This window comes from Nanorana parkeri, unplaced genomic scaffold (genome assembly GCF_000935625.1).
Source record: "Nanorana parkeri isolate BGI_ZX_2015 unplaced genomic scaffold, ASM93562v1 scaffold601, whole genome shotgun sequence".
Classification (NCBI taxonomy): Eukaryota; Metazoa; Chordata; class Amphibia; order Anura; family Dicroglossidae; genus Nanorana; species Nanorana parkeri.
The window spans coordinates 768,889-780,417 of record NW_017306869.1 but is presented as its reverse complement, the minus strand read 5'-3'; the positions used below and the strand labels follow the sequence as shown (position 1 = coordinate 780,417).

General features: G+C 37.8%; 1 protein-coding gene across 1 annotated transcript in view; it reads right to left on the bottom strand.

Annotated features, from left to right (window-relative positions):
- OCA2 (OCA2 melanosomal transmembrane protein) overlaps positions 1 to 11,529 on the bottom strand; it is a 220,777-nt gene that overhangs the window by 90,554 nt on the left and 118,694 nt on the right. The window contains exons 11-12 of the mRNA XM_018562806.1: positions 11,008 to 11,079; positions 3,703 to 3,768 (exon numbers count right to left, since the gene is read on the bottom strand). Coding sequence (XP_018418308.1) covers positions 3,703 to 3,768; positions 11,008 to 11,079 — 138 coding nt within the window. The remainder of the gene's footprint in view (positions 1 to 3,702; positions 3,769 to 11,007; positions 11,080 to 11,529) is intronic.

Here is an 11,529-nt window from a genome sequence, read left to right as displayed (position 1 = left end):
ACATTGGAGAAGGTAATTCAATTTTCCCAAATTCACCTGGGAAAGTGGAATTACCATTTAATATAACTATAATCTACAAATAGTGAAGAAAAAAAGTTGAAACAGTTACTGTACTAACTTTCATCTGCCTGATATGCCTATCTCCATCAATAATACTGTTATTAACCTATTATAAAGCGAAACCACATGGAGGAATAGCACTGTATAGCAGAAAGCTGCAACTTGAAATAAATTCTTCTTTGGAGATGGGAAATTTTAACTGCCGTGTAAATAAAATATTTTTGCAGAAAAGATGTTTATACAGTGATACTCACCTAACATGTAAAACATTTGTAAAATTCAGTTCTGCCAGAAGTCTGTTAAAACCAGCCCTGTCATCTATCTTAAAGCTTTGGAGCATTTTACTGTTTCTTTTTTAATTAAAAGATAATTCCCACTTACAAGTGGCATCCAGTCAAACTACAAGATCCACTATTTAAAGAAATGACACGAGATAAGATCTCTATCCCTGACTTGAGTATGTAATTTAAGGCCAAACTAAATATATTCCAAAGTACTTTAAAATATATTGTATACGTCCAGCCACTGTAGTTCACATGACCTAGTTCAAGCGCTGTTTGCCTAAATCTATTAACCTGATGAAAGCACAATGCTCGCTGAAGCATCAAATAAAAATCTTTCATATGAAGACACACTAACGTCCACTACTTCTATTACATTCATAAAAAGTTATCACATTTGAACACCCTTTATCTATGCAGAAATAAAACTTGTAACGCTGTTTTTGATATATAAAATGCCTGATCTTATGAGAGTTGCATGCTTCTGGGTTATTTGGCGTTACCTCATATTAAGTGTAATTTTAGCACTGAGCATATCTTCATAATGTCTTAACCTTTTCTTAAATATTATAAGAGCTTCTAAAATGTCATTCTTCTTAAATTTAACTACTCTGAATAAGACTATAGAAAAGTAGTATATTATGAACTGCTTGACCTTACTGTCTTTTCTTTATCTTTTAAAATATACTACATAATGGAGAGGTCTTAAATACATGAGCAACTTAACTAGCTCATCCAAATGTGTTTTGTTTTTTGCAGTTAGGGACTATAATGTGATTTTGTACATTTTTTACAATATAAGTACAGTATAGTTTTTTTTTAAACCATTTAAATGAGTCATCATAGCTGCAACTTATCCCTGATCAGAGGGCTGTTTTTTTTTATCAGACAAAAGCAGATGCAAAGCAAATCGGCTCTGTTGTGCTGTCTCTTTAGATTTCCCTCAGTGCTATAGAAATTATTTGATATGTATTAAAAGTTTATTGTTGTTTTAAAGATTATATACAATATCTCTGAGCAGAAATGAAACCCTATTTACCCCTCCTTCACACAACTCACTTATCCATTCTATTTTTTTTAATGTTTTGTGCAGCAGGTAGTAAGCCAGTTAACTCATTCAACATGGCAACAGATTTAGGGAGTAAAATGGGCATTTGGGTAGCTTTGTTTTTTTATTCTCCCTGTTTTTACTTTGAGGGGGCATCTGTGGCGTTTGAGGCCAACTTCACCCACAACTGTTATTTCTGGGTGGGCACCACTGGATTAAATTACACACAAACACAGCTTTACATTAATGGGTGTTTACAATGGTAGCCAAAGTCTTCACAACTTCCCAAGAGCCATACAAAAAGAAATCCTTTTCTTGCAGCTGGATTTCTCAGTTGTTTGCTTATTTATGTTTTATTGTGATACCATCTGGGAAGCATAAGGCTCACATTCAGCTTTGTAATAACCACACCATTGTGTAAAACTATGTATCCTTTACTGCCATCAGGAAAACTGGAGTTCTGCAAGTATAAAGGTGTATTGTTACAATGTAATCACCATAGAATATGCTCTAGTACCTCTTAAAGATCACTATATCAGAGCATGCGTTCAAACAAAAAGCAGTGATTACATGTTATGTATTCACTACCAGCCAGATTTTTCACAAAATAAAAACAACATATTACACATAACAGAACATACTACACACACAACCACATTTTCCCAAAGTCATACGGGACCTTTCCCATTTTCCTCACATTTATAAATCATTCAATGACATCGGACCCTTTATATAATATGAACAGGTAGCTACCTTAGCATTACTGCTTACAAGTTCAGGGATGTTAATTTATTATTCCAGTGTAAAGTTCAATTTATACATTTATTCATGGCTTTATCCTAAAGCATATGGTTCCAATGTGTGGCTGGAGTGTTGACAAAGCTTCACCATGATCCTCTGTTGTGGGATCAGTTGTGCTACAAGCACATTAGCTGGCAGAACCTTTTCCTAGGTCTCTTCAGCTGTACTGCACCTCCCCTCTTCAAATCACTCCACCTTACACTGATGTTAGCTAGGCCTAGTTCTGTATTAGCAGTATAGCAGAGAGCAGTCAATTCATAATAGCTGTATAGAGAATGCTGGATTAAATAATGAAGCCACAATAGCTATATAATAAGTGCTGGATCAACCAGACAAGCTGCAGTAGCTTTACAGCCGCTTGGTGTACATGTCAAGTCACAAAGGCTGTGCAGTGAGTGTTGGACAAAGCAATCAAGCCATATTTATACCGTAAACACTGAGCATCCAAGTTAACTTTGCAATACTAAGTACCATTCTGGGTACATGGTCATGTCTAAGAAACAATCCCAACATTTCTGAAGCATTTCCAACCTTTTCAACGGGTCCTTGAAAGTATGTCTAAACCCAAGAACAAAAATGTTATATAATTGTCTCCTAAAATGTGGTAGCTGCATTTTTGTTCTTTATTTGTAGGCCAAGTACATTTTCTCCAAGAACAGAAAAACCGGTCATAAAATCATCTACTAGCAGAATCAAGTGAAAACAAAGGAAAAAGCCTGGAAAGGAAAGGGGAAACTAATGCAGTCAACACATCTAAAGGCTGATACGCTGCAATAAAATACATTTATATTTCGGGGGTTTACATTAATTTTAATCTCTGCTGGCTTTAAACAATATTTCCAGTGAAAATCCTGAATTTACCTGCCAGCTCACAATGCAAAGGGTTCTCCCACACCCAGAACATATAGATTTTTCTAATACAGACAGCTGAAATTCACTTTCATCCTTGCCACCTACAGGTGAAACCTGGTACTTTGTCATATAGATATTCAATGAGAAGTATTCTCTCTTGTTGTATTGCAGGTACTGTATTGCCAAGCACAAAGAGCAGTAGGACCAGAGTCTCACTTCTATGTATAACTAAGCTGGATGATTTACCATGGTTTAAATTGCAAGTCTTATATTTGAGAAAAATAGCTTCCATTAAAAAGGACTTTCTTCAAGGTGGACTAGCTTAAAATCATGTTTTTAAGAATATAATTCACAGTGTTGTGTCATTGGCTCCTTTTAGAACTCCACTGGTCTTATCTTTGTAAGTTGAAAATTTCAGGAGTGTGAGGCCCCTTACATGGTTTTAGAGGTCCTATATGCAATTAAATCAAAAGGTGGCCAAGCTTGCATACAAACTCTAAGAACGTACCAGTTAAAGTTAAAAGTAATACATTGGCCTAAAACTTTCTCAATTTGTTGGCGTCTAGGCAGGACTGTTTTAGTAATATTTAAAAAGTTTCCACTTCATCAAAATACAAGCTACTTCAACCATCTTTTTAAAAATTGGAGGTATGCAATTACCATTCCAAACAAAAGTGCCAGCGTCTCATAATCAATCCACTCCACCACTTTCACCAAGCTGGGTCTCTGCAATCAAAATACAAAGCAATGTGTTAAGTATGGCTGTTAATTACCCATATAATGATTAGCTGCACAAAAGATTCACTCCATTTAATAATCAACAATTCAAATATGCATTAATAAATGGTAATTATATAATGAATAATTTCCAGTGTAGCTTGTTCATGGTCATTTGGAGACTAATTTCTTCTTTTGTGTATATTTCACTCTACTGCTTTTCAGTTATTTTTTAATTCAAAAGAATCCTGCTGTAGTAAAAATTGTATCTAATCTGTTACATATTTATTAATTTGAAGAAACCAAACAATATTTTTCTTCAATAGCAGATGTAATATGAATCCATTATATCCAGTAAACAGTTGTCTCTTTCTTAAGCTGGCCATACACCTTACAATTATCTGCAGATTTTCTGTGGTCAGATGGAAAAGGTGCAACAGATTCCTCCATCTACACTTAACTGTGTGGATGGAGTAATCTGCACCTGGGCCAATCTGTTGCACTTTTTCCATCTGACCACAGAAAATCTGCAGATAATTGTAAGGTGTATGGGCACCTTTAGTCTGGCACAACATAAAAATGTGTAGCACTCCAATTAAACAGTGGCCACTTTCTTCCTGCATAACCTTTTAGTGACCACTGTGTACCTCTACACTCTGTTCTCAATCCATGCAGCTTGTCTTCTTCATTTTAACCCCTTCATGACTGAGCTTGTTTTTAGTTTCTGTTCCCCTTAGAACTCAAGGGGGCAGAGGATGCTGATGTGCTGTACTCCTTCAGACTTCCGCTGCTAGAGATTTTATACTTCATCACCATTTGTATGCTTTTAACCACCAACTTTCCTGTAAGTAAATTTTTATTTGCGTGTTGTACAAATAAATTACACTTTTACACTATGGAGGTGCTCTGTCTTGTCCCTTGCACCCACACATATTATATATTGTTTTTTAGAGGACAGATATGGCTACATATTTATATCACATATGTGTGTCTAACGCCTACTTAGGACAAATAAAATATAAAAAAAAGAGGAAAAAAAACTTTAAAAAAACACTGTTTTCCCAGTTTTGATTTGTAGTATTTTTTTTACTAGAAAAATGCAATAAATACATTCATTTGTCCCTTTTTTTTTTTACACGTTTTTTTTTAAACTTTTCACTTTTTTTAAACTTAAAAATGTTATTTTATTTATGTAATTATATCAAGCAGTCATTGTGAATTAATCTCACTATTACTGATGGATAAATTAATACATTTTTGGTTATTATCAGGCTGCTTCAAACTTCAGAACAGCCAATAATAAGTTAGTGACACTGATCCTGCAGCAGTTCAGGATTCAGCTGTCACTAAAGGTTTTCTGATTGTTGCAACAATGATCAGCAAACTGAAACATTCTTCTTTCAAGAATAGATACATTATTTATCTATTCCTGAAAGTGAAATAAAAAATAAAAAACCAGTATACGATCTGAGAGAGATATCTCTAGATCTATACGAGCTGTCAGAATGCCGGCAAAAGCCGGCATGTGTGTCCGCTCTGCTTTGACTCTCAGACACCCGATATTAAGGTATCGGGTGTCTGAAAAAGGTTAACCCTTTCATTAATGAATGCCTCTAAAGTTAGGCATCCATTAATGAATGGTAAAAGCTGATTCTCAGTGGTTACCAGCCCTCTAAAGCAGCAAATAACTCGTCACGTACAGTGTACGTGACGAGTCATTTGGTCCCTTTGTGGCTGGACGTACAGTGTACGTCTCCCGTCACGAAGGGGTTAAAGTGAACCTGTTGCCAGACTACTTAAATATTTCCATTTTCTTGTGGCAGGTGGGAAAAAAAGAGACCCCAAAAATAACAACATAAGTGTTTTTACGTCAATATATTATCCAATAGATACCTACTGATTGAAGAACCGCCTAGATTGCTAATGGTCTTGTTTCTGAGCACCTCTGCTATTGCGGACTTTTTTTCCTGCCTGCCACCGCAAGCACTCTGGGACTCCCAAGCCTGAACCCAACACACCCCCTCCACTACCGAGATCTGACAATGAAAAATCCTCTGCGCAGGGACAGGTATATTTCCTGCACATATTCGGTTGCCTGATTTCCCCAACGGGACATCCCACAACCACATCTTTGCGAGTATTTGTTTTTTTGTACCATCACCTACCAAAATGGAATTTCACCATACCATATAAACTACTACACTAGTTGTCTCCTGGGACTTCTGCACCTACTTTTCTTCTACTTTTTCTTGCGTTTTTTACATTTCCATTTTCCTAACCAGCAGTACATGAGCTTGACGGCAAGCATTTACAGACCTCTATACCTGCAGACACTGTGGAACAATTTATTCTCATATTTCACAGGAGAAGCACTCAAATTATTATCTTTCAACAGCTTGATTCACCCTATATTCCCTCATCAGCTGTAGTCACTGTTTTAGTATTGTGACAGATGCAGTCACTGGCTGTCTGAATACAATAGTACACAGCAGGGAAGATTCTCCCACATCCATGCTGTTTGTGGTCAGCTGTATGGCCAGCTTACGCAACTAATATTCTATTAAAATCATTTATAATGGACATATTTAGAAACATAAATTAAATTATCCGTAAAGTGAACCTATGCTTTCCCATGTTCGCCATATTAACAGGTTCACTTTAATGCCAACCTCAGTTGCTTATCCATAGGAAAAAGGGCAAATTATATTATGCATTTCTTTTATTCACTATCACATATAAACTAATCAAATGTAAAGTAAAAATATCTAAATTGTCTTTAGCACAGTAGATGGGCTCCATATTTCTAATTTTAGCTAATGAAAAAAAATGGCTTTTAATTGAAGCTTTTCTTTGATGTCATTATTGAATTCCATTAAGGGTTTTTCTAATAAAAAGAAAAAAAACTAACTTTAATGTATAAGTGCTACCTAATAATTGTAATTTCCCTGTGTGTTGTAGAACATCTGGTACTTTTATTGCTTCTATTCAAAAAGGCTTACAAATGGTCACAAAAAAGGTACCAATCTGTATAAATGTAGTGGATTTAAACTATACATGTAATGCAAGCTCATTGCCAAAAAACGTAATGTGCATTTAAGTTCTGTTTAAAGAAAAAAAATTCAGCTTAAGCCATGTTTTATACAATATGAAAGTGCTGGAACTACCACAATACACTATATTGGGTGATAATATAATTAAGGAATAATGAGATTGAATATGCTTACAGCCTTATTTAGTACATTTTGCAGAATGGATTCTGAAAACTCCATTTGGCAAGTACTGGTAGACAAACATGAGTGGCAAAGAACAGTAATTTCTGAATACCAACACTGCTTAGCTAACATGCTTTCTGTGAGATGGAATATTCTACTAAACTCTATTGACATCTGATTAGCCGTTAGTAACAAGACCCATTGGTTAGCAAACATTTTGTCTGCATACCACTAGTTCAGAAAGAGTTAGCAGTTCATGAAATGTATTTTAAACCCCAATTGAAATGTTAAATTAAAGAAATGATTAAAGGTAGCAGGAAAATACACATTGCTATATGCTAATGTTTTCACCTCCGACAGCAGTAAAACATATTCAGATGAGGACCACTGATATCTATGTGTAAGCAGCAGTCTCCATAGAGGTCCAACACTACTCATTAGGTCATAGGTTGCATAACTATGCAATAAACAAAGCTCATTCTCCCTGCTGATTGCACAGCTTTAGGGGTAACTCCGCAGGGGCGGGGGAGGTGTTGCACCACTGCAGAAATATCGTTTCTCACACACAAATATAGGGGACAGGTCCACTGACTGAGGACCACTGCTATCTAAGGATTTCTGCTGCTATTGAAGGTGAATACAGCACTAAAACATTTATCAATGTGTTTTCCTACATCCTCTAGTTATCTCTGGATTTTAACAATATTAAACTGATTTTAAAATCAGGCTTTAACCTGTGGCAAGTTTTAGGCGTGTAGCGCTCACCCCTGAAGAAGCCACTGGTTGAATTGAGCCCGCCTAGCCAGTCTAGAACTATGCAGTTTCATAGCTGCCTGAGCTATGAAAAGAGAGGGTTAGGGTACAGGACACCCATGGACTTGCAAACTCCAGAATCCAAATGTTTACAGCCTTCATAGAAAAAGTGGCGGCAAAAGTCGCCGGGAGTCTGTTTAAACAGCCCCGATGCTGGCGACGTACACTGTACGTCGTCAGTCACGAAGGGGTTAAGACAACTGTCAGCCTGTAAATTCAGCTCCTGACTAAGATTTTGGATTTTGCTGCTACCAAATCTGTGTGGAGAAACCAACAAACTTCAGGCCAAGACCAAGCTACTACCTTTTCAAATGAATGGGTTTCCCTAAGGGATAAGTGCACTTTAAAAGAACACGCACTTATCTTTTCGCTCCTGCTTCTTTTTTGCAGGGAAGCGATTGTGTACACTCCTTGCTGCAAGTGCTCTTTCTCCTTGCTGTGCTTGCATAGTAGAGCCCCATGGAGGTCATAATGCAAAATAATGCACTTGCATTAATTCACTGCAAATATGTAAATGGCTTTAAAAAGGATGACACGATCTTTTAGTAAACGCTATTGTTGCAGATATTGGGGCAGCCCAGTTTTAACCTTTTTATTACCTTACAAGAAAGCAGACAGCACAGGCAATCTAGACCTACCTTCTTTAAAGGACAACTACACACTCTTAGTAAAAAGGTTACAGAAAGGTTACCCTATAGACCAGATAGAGGATGCTTTTAGTCAGTTCCTTGACCCATCTTCATCCACTAAGCCCCTTCGGGAAATGAATCCACATAGTAATACCGGCCCTAGATTCATAACAAAATATAACACTCAGCATGGGCACATTAAAAGAATCCTTAAAAAGAATTGGCATATTCTGCAACAGGATCCTGTACTAGGCCCGGAACTCTGAGGTCATCTTTAAAAAAGCCGCAAACATAGGGAATAAAATAGCCCCTAGCAAGATTAAAGCAGATAAGGACCACATACCCCTCCTGTCTTTTTATGGAGATCTGAAAGGCATCTTCCAATGTAAAAAATTGAGGTGCAAAACATGTGCATTCATCACACATGGACAATCGTCCTTCTGGGACAGTTTGGGGAAAGAATATCCCATTACCCAGTTTCTAAACTGCTCTACAGAATTTGTTGTCTATGGTCTAACTTGCCCCTGTGGCCTTCTATATATAGGGCGCACCACCAAGACACTACGCTGTCGTTTTGGACAACATCGACGATATATAGAACAGGGCTCCAAGGACCACAGTGTACCAAGACATTTTGCCACCAAACATAATAAATCTACAGTGGGCCTAGCAGTATTTGCAATTGAACACATCCCTAGCAGTATGTCCCCTGCTGAAAGATTTCGCAAACTGTGGAACCAGGAGACATACTGGATCTATACACTAAATACACTAATACTGGATCTATACACTAAATACACTAAACCCTAATGGATTAAATGAGGAACTAGACGTCAGTACAATCCTATGATCATGCACTTTTGTGCGATGCACATACATACATATGCACTTTCATCCAAGTGCGTTGCACACGCATGTTGCCCTCCATTTTGCTATTAACTTGCATACATGCAATAAAGATTCATGCATTATGCCCCCCTTATCTTCTCCTCAAATTTCAAAGAATACACCTTTTTGCTCTCTCACATAGTGTTCACACCTGTTCATGCGTTTACATCTATGCGTACTGTAATAAATGTGGCCTACATTCCTAATAAATATCCCCTCAATAGGTCCCCCAAATGTAAACATATATCTTTCCCCAAATCTAAAAAGATTCTTTTTGCACCTTTTGCGCAGTGTACATGCATACCATGCATCTACATCCATGCGTACTGTACATGCTTTCGGACCCTTACCAATATTTCACCAATGATTGACTAATTTTCTCTTGCTCCATGTAGGTATTTTACTATCTTAAACATTTTTTAGTTGTATCGTTATTTTATCATGATCATTTTTTAATTTTTAAATCTTTTAATATTATTACTATTATGTTTTTGTTGCCGACCACTTCTATGATGCATTCCTGGCAGCTATTTACCACTATTGGTTTCCTCCCACTAGTTGGCGCCAAAGCGCTCAGTGCTTCCCCCCTTCCCCTATATAAAGGACTCTGCCCACTCCACCCTTAGGCTTGACAAAGGAGGTGAACCTCTGAAACGCGTTGCCTAGCAACACCCGACACCTGACGACCCGGAAGTACTCAGCAGCTGTGACCCTGCTTTGAGGAGAACCAGCCACAGCAGTGCTCAGCCACTGGATCAGAATTGTGTCTTCCAGCACAGGCGTCCTGGGATCTTTCTGGACTGAACTGGACTCTGCTTTCTCCCTACCCTAATAGCAATCTCGGACCAGCAGCTGAGATGGGACTTTCATCTGATGCGTGACAAGCGAGATGTTTTTTAATATCCTGTAAGTGCATTACTTTTACCCTTATTAAATAGTCACTTTATACTGCACTTAGATCGGTGCGCCGGTTTTCTATGTTTTCTTTACAGTGCTGTTATATGGATGTTTCCCTATCCAACCAACCAGGCTGCAGGATCGGTGCATACATCTTCTCTGGAGTAATTACAAGTATAACTGGAGTTCATTTGATACTATCCATATATAGTCCATAAACAAATCGATCTTTTTGTGCAAGTTGATGACTTCTTTTTCATGTTGAAATTAGTAAAAATCGAGAATGTCCCCCAAGTCAGTTACCTTAAAAAACATAATTACACAGGATACCTAAAATGTTGGCAGCACTGATTTTATGGACCCATCCAGAACTGCATCTCTTACTGTAAGTAATACTTTGCAAAGAACAAACAGACATTTGCAAGTTACTGGCAAAACTTAATGACAGCATAACAAATAAGTGTTTATAGTAATGTGCCCTACAGATAAACCAAAAGGTAGGGAATCTACAGAAATCCAGATTTCTTGAGATCTAGAATAGAGATCAAAGCTGCACATGTTTAACCACCGTTTAAAGTAAAAAATACAGACTCTGAAATCCAAAATGTCTACAGATCAAGAATATGTCGATCAAGAGCAACTTGGATTTTCAGGCAGTCATTCATCCTAGTTACTAGATCCTAGTAGATCTACCCGTTCCATTCATAAAATGTCTGCTGGTACTCGGAGACTCGCTTTATTTTCTCTAGGTGACACGCTTTATTATTTTTCTTAAAGTTTGCAAATCCTAATAGTTTTCGTTAACTTACATCACCCACAGCTGCCAAAGCTGCCAGCGCTGCCAAAGAGCCCAACATTGCTGCTAGTGTTCTGTGGACAATCTAAGTGAATAAAACAAAAGCATTTTATAAATTTACATAGTGGAAAATGTATCTAACATTGTTACTGGTTCATCAAATTACAGACATACCATTAACATACCGTATATACTCGAGTATAAGCCGAGATTTTCAGCCCATTTTTTTGGGTGAAAAGTGCCCCCCTCGGCTTATACTCGAGTCAGCGCCAGCGCGTCTTCTTACTTACCTCGCCGAGCGTCGCGTCACTGCTGCTCGGTGTGCGGCGCTCCGAGCGGGGTCATCTGGCAGTCTCCGGGTCCTAATTTAGGTGGCCGGAGACTGCCAGATGACCCCGCTCGGAGCGCCGCACACCGAGCAGCAGTGACGCGACGCTCGGCGAGGTAAGTAAGAAGACGCGCTGGCGCTGACTCGAGTATAAGCCGAGGGGGGCACTTTTCACCCAAAAAAATGGGCTGAAAATCTCGGCTTATA